Consider the following 19,040-nt stretch of genomic DNA (forward strand, 5'->3'; position numbering starts at 1 on the left):
CAAATATTTCTGTTCCTTGATGTGTTCAAACCATGTTGAATTGAAATTAAAATATTATTATTTTATTACAAATAAAATGTACTGGTACCACTATAAACCCTATAACTTTTTTATTTTTCTTTTGACATAGTCGTAATTTTCATTGACTTTTTTTTTTTACCATGTAATTTTGTTTAGTCCCAATGGTGGTGAAGCAAGTAATGTCACTATAGGTTCTTACCCATATTCATGGACATCAGCGTAATACGCGCCCCTACGCATGTTTCGCGTCGGCTTCCTCAGGGGGCCATTGGGACTAAACAAATTTACATGGTCACTGACCTTATGGAACTAATGGCACTTTACATTCCCTCTTGGTGGTGATTATGAATCTGTCATTATTTAAATGACTTGTTGTATAATTATTTGCACTGTCACTTTACATTGATATTTCATTGAATTTAATGGTTCTATGTCCATTTTCTCCCATGTTCGTGCATGTGGGTTGACACCATATTCTCTGTGCACCAATTTTAAGTGGATTTGAACATCTCTGTTACTGACTTAACTTCTGTGAGATACGTTTGTAATCATGTATTTTATGTATTGAATTGTCATTAAAATTAACCTTTTAATTTTATGTGGTTTATGTGCTCCAAGTTTTTATGTTTCTATGCTAAGAGGGAGCTCCACTGTTCAATAGCCCACACTAGTCTGTGTGTACAACCTTAATACTATTCCTTTTTGAATATGGTTTCTGTGCCTGAGATTTTGAATCTTTCAGTTCTTGAGCCTGTATCAAACACAGGCATGTGGTTAATGTTTATGCAGTCAACTAGATGGTGGCCCGATTCTAACGCATCGGGTATTCTAGAATATGTATGTCCACGTAGTATATTGCCCAGCCACGTAGTATATTGCCCAGCCATGTAGTATATTGCCCAGCCATGTAGTATATTCCCCAGCCACGTAGTATATTGCCCAGCGACGTAGTATATTGCCCAGTGACGTAGTATATTGCCCAGTGACGTAGTTTATTGCCCAGTGACATAGTATATTGCCCAGTTACGTAGTATATTGCCCAGTGACGTAGTATATTGCCCAGTGACGTAGTATATTGCCCAGTGACGTAGTATATTGCCCAGTGACGTAGTATATTGCCCAGTGACGTAGTATATTGCACAGCGACGTAGTATACAGCACAGAGCCACGTAGTATATTGCCCAGCTACGTAGTATATTGCCCAGCCACGTATGTCACAGGTTAAAAAAATAAAAAAATAAACATATACTCATCTTCCGTAGGCGCGATGTAGTTCTGTCGCCTGTGTGGGGTGCAGGCGGCAGCTTCCAGTCCCAGGATGTGATGACGTCGCGGTCACGTGACCGTGATGTCATGGCAGGTCCTTCTGGCGCAGGACCTGTGATGACGTCGCGGTCACATGACCGTGACGTCATGGAAGGTCCTTCTCCCAGACCATCCTTGTCACTGGAATGTGCCGCTTGAATGGACCGGTCACCGGAGCATCGCGAGGAGCGGAAAAGGCGGCGGAAGGTGAGTATATAATGATTTTTTTTTTTTATTATTATTTTTAACATTAGATGTTTTTACTATTGACACTGCATAGGCTGCGTCAATAGTAAAAACTTGGTCACACAGGGTTATTAGCGGCGGTAACGGAGTGAGTTACCCGCTGCATAACGCGGTCCGTTACCGCCGGCATTAACCCTGTGTGAGCCGTGACTGCGGGGAGTATGGAGCGGGCACTGACTGCAGGGGAGTAGGGAGGGACTAATCGGACTGTGGCCGTCGCTGATTGGTCGCGGCAGCCATGACAGGCAGCTGGCGCGAGCAATCAGCGACTTGGATTCCATGACAGACAGAAGCTGCAACCAATGAATATCCGTGACAGACAGGCAGACAGAAGGACAGACAGACGGAAGTGACCCTTAGACAATTACATATATAGATACCTGTATGTAACAGCATTTATTGTTTGCATGTTGAAAGGTTTTGGGATTCATTGTTTGCATTACATGAAATAATAAATTTCCGGGCTCCTAGAGATCTGCACATTTATCTAGTTTGTGGATATGTATATACCCTTATCTCCATCTAAGTCTACTTATTTTCACAGTTATATGTATAATGTTATGCATTTATATTCTGCTTAGTATTCAGGTTTTGAATTATTTACAGTGAGGAAAAAAGTATTTAGTCAGCCACCGATTATGCAAGTTCTCCCACTTCAAAAGATGAGAGAGGCCTGTAATTGACATCATAGGTAGACCACAACTATGAGAGCAAAATGAGAAAACAAATCCAGAAAATCACCTTATCTGGTCTGATTTGGCAAGATTTATTTTGCAAATTATGGTGGAAAATAAAACAAAAAAAATCAGCCTAATGAAGGGAACTTCCAATTAATCAATTCCTACAAAAACAACGGAAGCATATGCCAAATAGAAAAAAATTAACATATTTTTATTAAACATACATTGCACAATACACTTAAAAATGAATGGGATACAATACAAAATAGCTGCACACACATGGCATTGCACTCCAAGAAAATATCATGTATAGATAAATTAACATTAGTTCAAAAAAATTTTTTTATTTAGTATTCAAAAATATTAAAGGTATTACTAGGGAGCTATAAGAGCTGAGTAGCTATTGCACAGAAATTGATCCGAACCTCATAGAAAACCTTAACTGAATTATAGCCAACCTGTTGATCAGTCAAAATGAAAATGTCAGTTATTTGGCAGTACTCCTACCCTGCTGAAGTGTCCAGTGTTTGAAACAAATGTGGAAAGCTCATTATACTAAATATATAGAACTAAAACTGGATAACACAATAAATAAATCTAATATATCAATAGTGATACGAAGAGGTTGAGTAACCCTAGTCTAAAGACACTACAAATTGCTGCCCAAAACCTAGTAAAGGCAAATAATAGTGCACAGTGCTAAATTTGTAACCAGATTAGTAACTTGCTGCCATGTGCAGGAACTCATGGAACTCAGTAGAACAGGGTTATAGAAGTGCCAAGTGACTCATAGCAACAGATAGACAAGAGGCAAGAAGAATAATGCCCAATATTAAATCCAGACCTATTGTTATAACACAGAGCCCACTGCAAAGAGCAGGGAGTAAAAATGTCAGTAGGATAGAGTTAAAGTGCCGAGTGACTAATAGCAGCAAATAATGCAGAGTGCTAAAATGCAGGCAGCCAAAGAAGGAGGCTAGAAGTGGAGGCAATACATAACATGTGGTAGCAGCGCAGAGACCCACCGCGCGTTTCGCATAAGCTTCTTCCTTGGGGGGTTGTTGTATGGATATGTATATACCCTTATCTCCACCTAAGTTTTCACAGTTATATGTGTAACTAGCTATTGAACCCGTTCTACACCCGGGTGGCGAACATTTATATTGGTATATGGTCTCCTTCCTGGTATGTGCTGCTCCCATCTTGCTCTCCCATCCTGTCATGTGCTTCTCCATCCTGCATCCCCATCCTGTCATGTGCTCCCATCCTGCGCCCCCATCCTGTCATGTGCTGCTCCATCCTGTATCCCCATCCTGTCATGTGCTGTTCCATCCTGTGCCCCATCCTATTATGTGCTGCTCCATCCTGTCATGTGCTCCCATCCTGCGCCCCCATCCTGTGATATGCTGCTCCATCCTACACCCCCATCCTGTCATGTGTGTGCGCCCCCATTCTGTCATGTGCTGTTCCCATCCTGTGCCCCCATTCTGTCATGTGCTGCTCCCATCCTGTGCCCCCACCTGTCATGTGCTGCTCCCATTCTGTCATGTGCTCCCATCCTGCACCCCCATCCTGTCATGTGTGCGCCCCCATTCTGTCATGTGCTGCTGCCATCGTGCGCAATCATTCTGTCATGTGCTGCTCCCATCCTGCGCCCCCATTCTGTCATGTGGTGCTCCCATCCTGTGCCCCCATTCTGTCATGTGCTGCTCCCATCCTGTGCCCCCATTCTGTTGTAATGTGCTGCACCCATTCTGCCTGTTCCTGTTTCCATTCTGCCATATGTTGTTCTCATCTTTCTCTCTCCGGCTCTACTGTCCGAGTGCGGCTGTGCTGAGTGCGGGCGGCTGTGCTGAGTGCGGGTGGCTGTGCTGAGTGCGGGCGGCTGTGCTGAGTGCGGGCGGCTGTGCGTGGCTGTGCTGAGTGCGGGCGGCTGTGCGTGGCTGTGCTGAGTGCGGGCGGCTGTGCGTGGCTGTGCTGAGTGCCGGCGGCTGTGCTGAGTGCCGGCGGCTGTGCTGAGTGCCGGCGGCTGTGCGTGGCTGTGCTGAGTGCGGGCGGCTGTGCATGGCGGTGCTGAGTGCGGGCAGCTGTGCGCGGCGGTGCTGAGTGCGGGCGGCTGTGCGTGGCGGTGCTGAGTGCGGGCGGCTGTGCGTGGCGGTGCTGAGTGCGGGCGGCTGCTTGGCGGTGCTGAGTGCGGGCGGCTGTGCGTGGCGGTGCTGAGTGCGGGCGGCTGCTTGGCGGTGCTGAGTGCGGGCGGCTGTGCGTGGCTGTGCTGAGTGCGGGCGGCTGTGCTGAGTGCGGGGGGCTGTGCGTGGCGGTGCTGAGTGCAGGCGGCTGTGCTAAGTGCGGGCGGCTGTGCATGGCTGTGCTGAGTGCGGGCGGCTGTGCTGAGTGCCGGCGGCTGTGCTGAGTGCAGGAGGCTGTGCTGAGTGCGGGCGGCTGTGCGTGGCGGTGCTGAGTGCGGGCGGCTGTGCGTGGCGGTGCTGAGTGCGGGCGGCTGTGCGTGGTGGTGCTGAGAGTGCGGGCGGCTGTGCGTGGCGGTGGTGGGTGCGGGCGGCTCTGCGGGGTGGTGCTGAGAGTGTGGGCGGCTGTGCAGGGTGGTGCTGAGAGTGCGGGCGGCTGTGCGTGGTGGTGCTGAGAGTGCGGGCGGTGGTGAGTGCGGGCGGCTGTGCGTGGCGGTGGTGAGTGCGGGCGGCTGTGCGTGGCGGTGGTGAGTGCGGGCGGCTGTGCGGGGTGGTGCTGAGAGTGCGAGCGGCTGTGCGGGGTGGTGCTGAGAGTGCGGGCGGCTGTGCTGGGCGCCGAGTGCCGGGGGCCTGATCAGGCGGGGACACCGTTGCGCTGTGGGGGTCAGGTGCCGGAGTCGCCGCTAGCTCAGGCCCCCGGCACTTGCTATATTTACCTGTCCCCCGTTCCACTGCTGCGTGCCTCTCTGTCTTCCGGGATCCTCTGCCTGTGACTGTTCAGTCAGAGGGCGGCGCGCATTAAGCGCGTCATCGCGCCCTCTGAACTGAACGTCGCAGGTGGAGGATGGAGCAGCACGCAGCAGTGGAACGGGACAGGTAAATATACTCACCCTCCGCCTCCTGGCTCGTCCCTGCTTCTCCGTTGGAGATCGCGGTGTGCGTTCAGTGCTTACGCATACCGCGATCTCCTGGGAGCGTCACTCTGTGGGGTTCAGACTGCGCCGGCGCTTGCGCTTGCACAGTCTATAAAGGCTTCGGACAGAGTGACGCTCCCAGCGTTATATTATAGATGTTATGCATTTATATTCTGCTTAGTATTCAGGTTTTGAATTATTTACAGTTGGGAAAAAAGTATTTAGTCAACCACCAATTGTTCAAGTTCTCCCACTTAAAAAGATGAGAGAGACCTGTAATTGAAATCATAGGTAGACCACAACTAAGAGAGCAAAATGAGAAAACAAATCCAGAAAATCACCTTATGTGGTCTGATTTGGCAAGATTTATTTTGCAAATTATGGTGGAAGATAAGTATTTGGTCATTAACAAAAGTTAATCTCAATATTTTGTTATATATCCTTTGTTGGCAATGACAGAGGTCAAACGTTTTCTGTAAGTCTTCACAAGGTTGGCATTCTTTACAGTAGGTATGGTATTCTTTGGATGCAACTCAGCATTCTGTCTCCTCCAAACACGATGAGTTTGTTTTTACCAAACAGTTCTACTTTGGTTTCATCAGACCATATGACATTCTCCCAATACTCTTCTGGGTAATCCAAATGCTCTCTAGCAAACTTCAGATGGGCCTGGACATGTATTGGCTTAAGCAGGGGGGACACGTCTGGCATTGCAAGATCTGAGTCCCTGGCGGCGTAGTGTGTTACTGATGGTAGCCTTTGTTACGGTGGTCCCAGCTCTATGCAGGTCATTCACTAGGTCCCCCCATGTGGTTCTGGGATTTTTGCTCACCGTTCTTGTGATCTTTTTGACCCCATGGGGTGATATCTTGCATGGAGCCCCAGATTGAGGGAGATTATCAGTGGTCTTGTATGTCTTCCATTTTCTTATTATTGCTCCCACAGTTGATTTCATCACACCAAGCTGCTTGCCTCTTGCAGATTCAGTCTTCCCACCCTTTTGCAGGACTACAATTTTGTTTCTTGTGTCCTTCAACAGCTCTTTGGTCTTCACCATAGTGAAGTTTGGAGTGTGACTGTTTGAGGTTGTGGACGGGGGTCTTTTATACTGATAAGAAGTTCAAACAGGTGCCATTACTACTGGTAATGAGTGGAGGACAGAGGAGCTTCTTAAAGAAGAAGTTACAGGTCTGTGAGAGCCAGAACCAGAAATCTTGCATGTTTTTAGGTGACCAAATACTTATTTTTCACTATAATATACAAAATAAATCTTGCCGAATCAGACAAGGTGATTTTCTGGATTTGTTTTCTCATTTAGACTATCATAGTTGTGGTCTACCTATGATGTTAATTACAGGCCTCTCTCATCTTTTTAAGTGGGAGAACTTACACAATTGGTGGCTGACTAAATACTTTTTTCCCCACTGTATTTCTTTAGATATTTTTCTTTAATAAAGATTGATTTTTAATTCAATGGAGCTCTTCTTTACTCTGGTGGATGACCCATGGATTACCCATAGCTAGAGTATGTTTAGTATATGTATTGTATAAGATTTTTATACAGATATGTTTGTATTTATTGGACTTCGCTCAAAATTCTATAAGCAAGAGTGAATGCAAATAATGTGCTATTTTAGCTCTATTTTGTTCTCCAGTGGAATATCATCAGAAAATATGAAATTCATAGTAGCCTAGGTGTTTATGTTTGAGGTTTTAACATGCAATTAATCGTTCCATTATTTTTTAAATTATTTTTGGCAGATCACATAGTGGATCAACTATCCGTAGAACCCACAGACACAGCAGTTGTAGTTCTCACAGTGCTTCTCCTTCCTCTGACTACAGCACCTCCAAGTCACCATGCAGGTACCTTGGATTATTTTTATGTTTAATACTATCTTTAATAGACATTGGAAATTAAATATAGAGATGTATTAAAAATTTTGGTAATTTGAGGGTTTAGACAGATATGTACAAACATGCAGGTAAACAAGTAGGTGTGCATTAACATTAACAGTCCGTATTGTGATATGGTCCTTGTGAATGTTCTAGCAATATTTCTCCATTTCCATTTCTTCCATTAGATTCAGTTACATTGCTTGTGCAAACAGATCTAAGCAATAATAGTGCAGTAATTTGCCCACAGAAAGCCTTATGTTGTTCTGAAAGTGCTACATTGTCTTACTTTGCCTAACCAAAGTTAAACATTGTTTCATTGCTCCTATATAGTGGTCATTTAGCAATAAAGAGTGTCAAAATAGTGCCAAACTGTGCTCGTAAAGGGCCTACTGTGCCTACTTCAAACTAAATCCAGGGTGCTATTTTGTGCCAACATAGTACCAAATAGTTCCCATATATTACCATCTCCTTTACAAACATGGAGCCAATCTGAACTTGTACTGTATAATTTTTTGCCTAGAAACTGCTCAATATTGTTCAGCTAAATAGACAATAATACTACTAGCTATGTGCCTACAGTCCCGCAGTAGGTGACACCACTCCCCTCCCTTACTAAACCCTCCAGCATATTTAGATTTTTTAAAGCATTAACAATTGATAAACAGGCAGATTTATTATTATCATTTTATCAATGCGTCTTCAACTCTAGTTTTAGTTGAACTAATAATACAGTATATAACCCATCAATTAATTAGGATTTATTGGTACAATTGTAAAAGAAAACTTTATCATTTCAGTTTAAAAGCGTACATCTGGCCATACATCAGATATTTCACCCCAACCGCCATAATTTGAAGGCCACTAGTTCTGCTTTTAGGAACAGTTTGTCATGGTGACTTCCCAGTATATTCGGGACAGTGCAGTTTTTACATCAGTCACTGTTCCATAAACTGAGGGTGAGAAAAAAATGTGATCTCGGGACGAGATCTTGTTGCCGAGATCTCAATCTGAGCATGCTCCGCCCCCGGCGGCCATTTTCCTGGAGGCCACTGCATTGCAGTAATGGATGTGCGGGGGGCTCTGGGCTTTCACAAAATGCGGAGCCCGCGTACCACAGACCACAACCGAACCTGCTGCATCAGCCTGGGAAGGGAGTGTGATCATCGCCCTGCAGTGTCGGATCGCAGCAGAATCGCCCGACTCCTGCTACCGCACACTACTTGTAAATATATTCTGACTATAAGACGCACTTTTTTCCCAAAAAAATTTTTGGGAAAAAAGTGCGTCTTATAGTCCAAAAAATACGGTATTAATTTATTGCTCTGGCACAAAGTATATAGCTGATACAAACTAAATTGAGTTATTTATTTTAATTGGCCTGGAATGATATTTGTTAATTGTCTACTGTAAAATGGTTTTTTTTTACTTACAAAGAATTTGGGTCAGTCTCTGTGATTTCCAATTGAACCATGAGCCTGGTATCCTATCATTTAGGAATAATAATTTGCCATAACTTATTTTTCATGTATTATCACTTATCTATTCATCAATTTAATAGCTTCATTATTTTACAGAAGTTTGGAAATTTAAAATTTCATATCAGTAACAATATACAGGAGCTGAGGACCAAACAAGCACAATTGGGTCTTGCCTGACAGTAAAGGAAGAACAATTGGGGAGTGATTGCTAACCTGACAATTTACGAATGTTAGATAAACCGGCTGCTGCAGATCCAAATTGATATAATAAAGGAAAGTTGGATTTTTCCACGTTGCCGGTAGACCGATGGAAAGGATCTAAGATGCACAAAAACTGTAGTACTGCATTTTTTATTATCGGTGCATTTTGAAGTGAACACACATCTTCCTCACGATATAACCACAAATTACTGTTATATCCTGAGGAAGAATTGGGTTAATTTTGAAACGCATTAATAATAAAAACCGCATTTCTACAACTTTTGTGCATCCTGGATTTTTTCCATCGGTCCCCCATCAGCGTGGAAAAGTCCACCTTTCCTTTATTAGATCAATGTGGAGCTAACAACTGTTACATACGACATCTAAGCATCTTGTGAATTGAAAGACTTCAGATGATACTATCATTAATCATGTTTCTTAACCCTAATTCATGTACCCTTTCTATTTTCTCACAGACAAAGCCCCAAGCATAAGCAGGACGACCACAAACCTTCTAGCCACAGATCCAGTCGCAGTCTCTCTTCTTCCTGCACTGCTCACAGTCGATCTGCCACGCCACATCAGAATGGGCACAAGAGTGGCAGTCATAATGGTCACCACAATCAAGGACAAGGCGTCAGTCTAGAGAAACATTTGGATGTATGTACACATTTGTGGTTTTCCATCTACACTAAGTATTCATTGTGTATGTTCTTACTCTCGACTGCTACCTTTCTGTCCATTTCTTTCTAGTTGTAAGTAATGTACCAGTCCACTGGTCCTGCAATGAGACTTCCATACTTTATAGATCATATTTAAAAAGTATACTGTAATTCGGGTACATATATATCTGTCGAATACTATTGAGATAGGATCATACATGTTACTTTATTTGTAAACATTCTAAACAAAGCACTTTCGCGATCAAGATCTTTGATGTTCATTCCAAACCCTGTCCTAATAACTTGTATAAACCAAGTAAGAAAGAAGGGAGAGTGACTATAAAATGGGTTTTAAGCGTATTGATGAGCAGATCTATTTGCTTCATTCCAGTCCAGAATGCAGGTTAGAGTTATCTGGCGGCTAGACAGGAGTCCAGAGAATCTCTTACCTTCTGGCATCCATGATTAGGCAAGGCTAGCACCACGTCAGTTATGTGTCATGCCCCACAGGTGACGTTGCACTAGCCCTGACAAATTAAATGCTGCGACTGGAACGTTGGAACATAAAAGATTTGCTGTGTTCTGTCTAACGGCAGGTACCAGTGACCTGGACTCTGGACCGGAGTCCAGCGAACTTATCCGCTCATCTATAGTTAGCTGCTATCATTTTTTTTGTAAATACAGCCTCTGGATGTACTGTGCCTATTTGCTTAGGGCGCTATAGATGCTTGAGTTCATGTTCCTCCTTTGAAATTTATCTAGATCATACATTTCTTATGCGATAAAAAAAAATCTTGAAATACTTTCAGCTTCCTCGATTCAGTGATTTCTGAATGACACTGTAAAGAAAATGTTATTGCATTTTTGAAGCAATGTAGAATATATGACATCTGCTGTATAAGGTTTAAATATATGCTATAATATGTTACCGTCATGGTGACATTGATTACAAGACTATTCCATTTTGTGCATCTCTTTGACATGCACATTTTCTGCAAAAATTAACTCAAGCAAACAAAGATTTCTCCTAAGTCCCTCATTCAATGAAATGTCATCTTCTGTTGAGCCTTGCTTATACTTGATCCTGTTCTGTTTTGTGTACAGGTAGAGAGCAGTACAGTATATGACATGTAGTATAGGCAGTACACTTCATGCAGAACAGGTAAAATAGTGCAGTAAAAGTAGTTCAGGTAGATAGTACAACCATACATGTAGTACCGATACAGTACAGTACATGTAGTACAGGTAGATAGTAGAGCCATTTATGTAGTACAGATACAGAACAGTACATGTAGTACAGGTAGATAGTAGAACCATATATGTAGTACAGATACAGTACAGTCCATGTAGTATAGGTAGATAGTAGAACCATACATGTAGCACCGATACAGTACAGTACATGTAGTACAGGTGGATAGTAGAACCATTTATGTAGTACAGATACAGTACAGTATATGTAGTAGAGGTGGATAGTAGAACCATACATGTAGTACAGATACAGTACAGTCCATGTAGTATAGGTAGATAGTAGAGCCATGCATATAGTACAGATACAGTACAGTCCTTGTAGTAGAGGTGGAAAGTAGAATCATATATGTAGTACAGATACAGTACAGTCCATGTAGTACAGGTAGATAGTAGAACCATACATGTAATACAGATACAGAACAGTACATAACAGCTTATAGAACTAGTCACCATGGTAACACATAATAAAACGACCATCCGTACCAATAGTGCCAAAAGACCCTTAGGGCCTATCATCAATTACATATACCACAAAAAAGAAAGCGATGAAATAGCGGTCCAACTCAAAATATACACATATATAAACTTTATTGATATTCAATATGACCAAAGTGCAAGGAGGGAAAGTGACACTAACAGAACAATACTGGAAAAAGCAGGAGGCGCGTGCCCAGGGACATGTCTCCAAAACAATTAGTTACCTAATACATAGGCTTTTGCCATAAGAAAAAAACAAAGCAAAAATGCAAGATAAACAATAAAAAATGAAAAAACACAAAGCAAAAGCCGAGTACCAATGAGTACAAATGTAGTGCGGCAATAAACTAGATAGTCTGCAGCAGTCAATAGACCATCATAATTATGATGGTACACAGAAACGGCTGAAGGCAATACAAAAACAATGACTGGCCATAAATACGGCACTTTAGAACATACAGTCCTTCCTATAACATGCCAAAGACTATGATCAATCAAATAGCTTACCACACTAGGAGACAATAGTGCCTGGGACCGCGCCTCCGCCCCAACGCGCGTTTCGGCGGGAACACCTTCGAACAGTACATGTAGAACCTTGCATGTAGTACAGATACAGAACAGAACATGTAGTACAGGTAGATAGTAGAGTCATGCATGTAGTAAGTACAGTCCATGTAGTAGAGGTGGATAGTAGAACCATACATATAGTGCAGATACACTACAGTCCATGTAGTACAGGTAGATAGTAAAACCATACATGTAGTACAGATACAGTACAGTACATGTAGTACAGGTAGATAGTAGAACCATACATGTAGAACAGATACAGTACATGTAGTACAGGTAGATAGTAGAACCCTATATGTAGTACAGATACAGTCCATGTAGTACAGGTAGATAGTATAACCATATATGTAGTACAGATACAGTACAGTACATGTAGTACACGTAGATAACGTATGGTACATGTAGTGCAGGTACAGAGCAGTGCAATACATGTTGCTCTTTATTATTCTGTTGAAGAGCACTACCGGAGGACTAGTCATTGCACCTTATTAATACAGCATCCATGGATCCTCTCTATTTTTTCCCAGTGTGATGCAGTGGCCTTCTTTGGACAATCACATGTATTATTCCAGTTGAATGTAGGTACTGACTGATGGAATATCCCTGCCAGATCCCATAGCAGATCAGCACTGTGCATTTGCTTATTTGGCAGAGATGCCCATATATAGCCAAAGTAGTAAACTAAAAAAATAAATAAGTAAAAAAAAAAAAGATGCAGAAGGACATTACCGCTACCTGGCTCTTCAGGTGTTGCCCTCAATAAAATATTAATTTTTTTTAGCTTTCCTTTGTTTATTTTTTAAATTATTGACATCTTTACTACATTCATACATTTATACCTTATTAATATTTTGCCAATTATTGTTAAATCATTTTATAATTACATGCTTTTGATAGAGTTGATGCTCTCGGATTACATCGCAAAAACCTAGTAACAGATTCCCTTTAAAGGGTTTGTGTAGGACAAAGATATTGATGACCTTAGCATAGTTCATGAATATCACAATGGTGGTGGTCACATTAAAGTGAATGGTGGCTGAGCTGCAGTATCCGAGTACGGCCACTATACAATGTACAGAGCTGTAGTGTTCTGACACGATACACTGTGCACTGTGTAGTTCCGATGGCCTGGAACCTGGTAATAGGTCATCAGTATTGTAGTTCTGGGCAGCAACTTTAGTTTCACAGATTAAAGCAGCAGTAGAACACTGTCAAATATAACTACAAATAAGTAAAAAGATGCACAACAAAACTTTTTTTTACATTTTAGGTAAAGGTAGCCTTGGATGTTTTGTGAATACATATTTGATATTTAAATGTAGTATTTTAATCAAATGCAATTTTGTATTTAATTAAATTAAAGTAATATTTAAATTAAAGTAGTATTTTTCATAATAATTGGAATAAAACAAAGTAAGTGAAAAATGTAAAAAAAATAATGACAATTAAATAAAAATAAAAAGTCAAATTAATAATTTTATATAATACAATAGATTATGTTTTTTGTTTTATTTGATTTGAATTTGTATAAAATTTGTTTCAACAAATTTTTGAGTTTCTATTATTTAGCCTATTTACGCTTAGATTTACAGTTGTGCTCAAAAGTTTACATACCCCGACATCCAAAGGGTCATTTGGATGTTTTGGGTTGTCATTATGATTTAAAAAGAAAAAAAAAAGAGAAAACACAGTAGTTTGACAATAAATGGCTTCATCCAACTACTAACCATAAGTGGAGAAAAGTTTATATATATATATATATATATATATATATATATATATATATATATATATATATATATATACATACATACATACATATATATATATATATATATATATATATATATATATATATACATATACAGGGTTGGCCATTTATCTTGATACACCTAAATAAAATGGGAGTGGTTGGTGATATCAACTTCCTGTTTGAGTCACATTAGTATATGGGAGGGGGAAAACTTTTCAAGATGAGTGGTGACCATGGGGGCCATTTTGAGGTTGGCCATTTTGGATCCAACTTCACCCTGTGTATATACAGTATATACAATGTATTTATAAATTATTGGAAGTTTATATTTCATACAAATTAAGAATTGCATTGCTGTCAGTTCAGTTTTAAACACTTACTTGAGATCAAATATACTGTATATATATTTTTTCTAAATTATAGAAATATTTCTTGTGCACTAAGGTTCTCAACTTTGGTGTTTTATTATAATAGAACTGTACATATATAGCATTTTTTAACATGACACATACATACACTGGTGGTACAAGATATCTTGATGCAGAAAACTGTAACTCAACACCTAACTTTACATGTTCAATGGCTTGTGTTGTGTTTCTGCACTTGTTCTGGTATAGTCAACAGACTGTGTATTAGGTAAAAAGTTTTCTATTGTTTAAGTTTCTTAGTTTAACGGAATGAAAAACCATGGAAAACAATATAATCAATACTGTAAAATGTATTGTCCATTGCTGGGGATTAGGTGCGTTCTTTCTATACGTGGTAACTTAGAATGGGAGTGTTGATGAGTATATCAGTATACACTATCAGACCTAATGTAGAGTAGAAATGTTACATTTGCACAAAAATATGAGGCATATCAATAGCTATATCACCAACTCGTGAAAATTATGTTTGATATGGCAGCTGATCTCCTTAATGAATAATTATAATGTTTGGGGGTTTTGTGTGTGTGTTTTCATTTTAAACTAAATTTACCTTCTTGTAAAAATTATTATTATTATTATTATTTATTGTTATAGCGCCATTTATTCCATGGCGCTTTACATGTGAGGAGGGGTATACATAATAAAAACAAGTACAATAATCTTAAACAATACAAGTCATAACTGGTACAGGAGGAGTGAGGACCCTGCCCGCGAAGGCTCACAATCTACAAGGGATGGGTGAGAATACAGTAGGTGAGGATAGAGCTGGTCATGCAGCGGTTTGGTTGATCGGTGGTTACTGCAGGTTGTAGGCTTGTCGGAAGAGGTGGGTCTTCAGGTTCTTTTTGAAGATTTCGGTGGTAGGCGAGAGTCTGATGTGTTGTGGTAGAGGGTTCCAGAGTAGGGGTGATACGTGAGAGAAATCTTGTATACGATTGTGGGAAGAGGAGATAAGAGGGGAGTAGAGAAGGAGATCTTGTGAGGATCGGAGGTTGCGTGTAGGTAAGTACCGGGAGACGAGGTCACAGATGTATGGAGGAGACAGGTTGTGGATGGCTTTGTATGTCATGGTTAGGGTTTTGTACTGGAGTCTCTGGGCAATGGGGAGCCAGTGAAGGGATTGACAGAGGGGAGAGGCAGGGGAATAGCGGGGGAACAGGTGGATTAGTCGGGCAGCAGAGTTTAGAATAGATTGGAGGGGTGCGAGAGTGTTCGAGGGGAGGCCACAGAGCAGGAGGTTGCAGTAGTCAAGGCGAGAGATGATGAGGGCATGGACTAGGGTTTTCGCAGATTCTTGGTTGAGGAATGAATGGATTCGTGAAATATTTTTGAGTTGAAGTCGGCAGGAAGTGGAAAGGGCTTGGATATGTGGTTTGAAGGAGAGATCAGCGTCAAGGATTACCTCGAGGCAGCGAGCTTGTGGGACTGGGGAGAGTGGACAGCCATTTACTGTAATGGTTAGGTTCGTTGGGGGGGTCGCGTGAGATGGGGGAAAGATGATGAATTCTGTTTTGTCCATGTTAAGTTTCAGAAATCTAGCGGAGAAGAAGGATGAAATAGTGGACAGACATTGAGGGATTCTGGTTAGTAGGGAGGTGATATCTGGTCCAGAGATGTAGATCTGTGTGTCATCATCATAGAGGTGATACTGAAAGCCATGAGATTCTATGAGCTGTCCCAGGCCAAAGGTGTAAATGGAGAAGAGCAGGGGCCCAAGGACTGAACCTTGTGGGACTCCGACAGATAGGGGGCGAGGTGAGGAGGTGGTGTGTGAGTGGGAGACGCTGAATGTCCGGTCTGTTAGGTAAAAATAGTTTAAAAGGGATATTTCCATCTTGTATACGCTTGGCCTATCCACATTATGTATGGTGAATGTATAGTAGACCTGGGTTCCACCAATGGAACCTGCATATATTTCTATAGTGAGACCTTGACCTGCACCTCTGTCAGTAGAGAGGGGTTCAGAACTTCCATTCATTTGTATGGCAATTCCAACTACTGTACTTCTCCACTGACACAACATCATGCATCAGGTCTCCATTCTCAATTTGTGGTATGTCAACTAGATATGCCATAAATCAATAAGATGTTAAGCGGCATGTATCTCTAGAATGGGACCATTATGCACACACGGTTAGTGGGGAGGTAGTTGAAACTTCCATTCATTTGTACAGGAATTTCGACCTCTTCTCCTTTGACAACATCATGCAACAAGGCTCCATTTGCCTATCCCATTGGTGGGATCAACACCTACTATACCTTGTAGAAAGAGAAATGTATCAAGCAGTCGGATCCCTTTCTTAAATCACTTTTTATTAAAAAGTATAAAAATGCTTATTGGCCATCACCATCATAAATAAAATGAGCAATTGGTTTTCATACTAAGTCCTTAATCATTGCGTGACTACACGATGCAATGATTAAGGACTTAGTCTGAAACTGGTTTGCTCATTTTCTTTATTGGAGATGGCAAATGTATATTTTTATCATTTATAATAAATAGCGAGTTTAGACGCAGAACCGACTGATAGATACATTTTCCTTTCTACAATTTATCTTTGGACTTATGACTCTTTGAGCTTCCGTGCTTAATAGTTGGGCTGACATCGATTCTTTATTTTTTACTAAGAGGTCAACTAACATGCATGTATCTCTAGAATGGGACCCCAACGCAAACCACCATCAGTGGAGAAGTGGCTGTAACGCCCATTCATTTGTATGGCAATTCATTTGTATGGCAAGTCTCTTCTGACAACCTCATTCAACAGGGTCCCATTCCTGCTGTAGTAGAAGCAGATTCCATTGGTGGAACCTGGATCTACTATTCACTTATGGTGTATCCTGTGGGTATGCCGTAAATTACCAAGATAGGTGTACCCTTTTAATCACTACTGTTTTGTTTTAAATAATTTTCATTCATGTATATCTTCCAGCATATTGCATATGTATACTACTGAAATAACTTTGCAAACTGGCTAAGCTAATTTCAAATGACTTTTCAGCCTGACCTATCCCGGATTTCAGACTTTGAGCAAAATATGTAAGGGGCATGTTGATTTTCAAAATCCTTTACTCTGACGGAACATAAGATACTGATATGGTGTTTAGCAAAAACGATTAGTCACCCTCTTCCATAGTGAATAAATGCTCATTCCCTGTATAATGTATATGTTTATGTACAGTTTAGACCAGATATCGGTAGAGGTCAAAACAACAATTTTATGTTTGTTTTTGTGTATAATTTTAGCTATAAACCCCCATAACTACTCAACCTCAGAAGATGGGAAGGACAAAAATAAAAAGGATGTGGTACAGTGGCATGTAAAAGATTTGACACCTCTGGTCAAAATTACTGTTATTGTGAACAGTTAAGCAAGCTGATGATAAAATGATCTCTAAAAGGGCTAAAGTTAAAGAGGAAAAAGGAAAAAGGGCCGATGCAAGAGTTTTTGCATCCTGCATAGTTAGTACCTAGTAGCACCCCCTTTTACAAGTATCACTGCTTGTAAACGCTTTTTGTAGCCAGACAAGAATCTTTCAATGCTTGTCTGAGGGATTTTTATCCATTCTTCCTTGGAAAATTCAGTTCTCTAAGAATTCTAGGTCCTCTTGCATGCACTGCTATTTTGAGGTCTAGCCACAATGGCCTGTGAGGGCCATTGTAAAACCTTCAGCTTGCGCCTTTCGAGGTAGTCAATTGTGGATTTTGATCTGTGTTTAGGATTATTATCCATTTGTAGAAGCCATCCTCTTTTCCAATTCAGCTTTTTTTACAGATGGTATTATGTTAGCATTTGTTGAAATTTCATTGAATCCATTCTTCATTCTACCCATGAAATGTTGCTCGTGTCATTGACTGCAACACAACCCCAAAGCATGATTTATCCATCCCATGTTTAATGGTTAGCGAGATGTGCCCTTTTTTCTCCACCATACCTTTGATTATTGTGGTCAAATAGTTCAATTTTAACCTCATCGGTCCACAGGTCTTTTTTCCAAAATGTAACAGTTTTGTTTAGATGTTCTTTTGCAAACTCCTGACACTGAATTTTGTGATGAGGAAGCAGAAGAGGTTTTCTACTGATGACTCTTCCATGAAGGCCATATTTGTGCAGGTGTCTCTGAACTGATTTGCCTTTCTAGCAATCATACTAGCAGCTCTCACTGAAATTTTGCTTGGTCTCCCAGAGCTGATCTAGACTTACACTGTTCCTGTTAACTGCCATTTCATAACTACATTTCAAACTGAGGAAAAGTCAGCTTGAAAACTCTTTGCTATCTTTTTACATCCTTCTCCTGCTTTGTGGGTATCCACTGTTTTCATGTTCAGAGTGCTAGAACCCATGGCTGTTGATATTTGGCACAAGGTTAGAGGAGGCTGGGTTTTTATAAACCTGCGAAATTTGCATCACTTGGCCTTTCCTAACGAAAATGTCAAGATCCAGTCCTGAGTTTGCTTTCAGCTGTCTTGTCTCTGGACTGGTCATGCGGGAGTTAATCCCCTCTGCCTCATTTTGAAGCTGGCTGGGCTATTTCAGTCCTCTGCAGCCTGCGGTCCAGTGTCAGCTATAGTTCACGCTTCCTGGCTTGAGCCCCTGACCTGTATACCTAAGGGTACTGTCACACAGTCACACTTTGGACGCTACGACGGCACGATCCGTGACGTCGCAGCGTCGTATGATTATCGCTCCAGCGTCGTAGACTGCGGTCACACGTTGCAATCACGGCGCTGGAGCGATGCCGAAGTCCCCGGGTAACCAGGGTAAACATCGGGTTACTAAGCGCAGGGCCGCGCTTAGTAACCCGATATTTACCCTGGTTACCAGCGTAAACGTAAAAAAAACAAACCGTACATACTCACATTCCGGTGTCTGTCCCCCGGCGTTCTGCTTCTCTCCACTGTGTAAGCAGCAGAGCCGGAAAGCACAGCGGTGACGTCACCGCGTCACCGCTGTGCTCGCTTTCCGGCTGGCAGGCG

The 19,040-nt window shown here is 41.6% G+C and overlaps 1 protein-coding gene across 4 annotated transcripts in view; it reads left to right on the top strand.

Moving 5' to 3' along the window:
- Positions 1–19,040, top strand: part of SRRM3 (serine/arginine repetitive matrix 3) — a 678,443-nt gene that overhangs the window by 599,505 nt on the left and 59,898 nt on the right. For 3 of the 4 annotated variants that reach the window (XM_077296283.1, XM_077296282.1, XM_077296285.1), the window contains exons 11-12: positions 7,111–7,215; positions 9,404–9,587. In XM_077296283.1, coding sequence (XP_077152398.1) covers positions 7,111–7,215; positions 9,404–9,587 — 289 coding nt within the window. The remainder of the gene's footprint in view (positions 1–7,110; positions 7,216–9,403; positions 9,588–19,040) is intronic. The other variant, XM_077296284.1, reaches the window with a different exon arrangement.

Source organism: Ranitomeya variabilis, chromosome 3, assembly GCF_051348905.1.
Source record: "Ranitomeya variabilis isolate aRanVar5 chromosome 3, aRanVar5.hap1, whole genome shotgun sequence".
Taxonomy (NCBI): Eukaryota; Metazoa; Chordata; class Amphibia; order Anura; family Dendrobatidae; genus Ranitomeya; species Ranitomeya variabilis.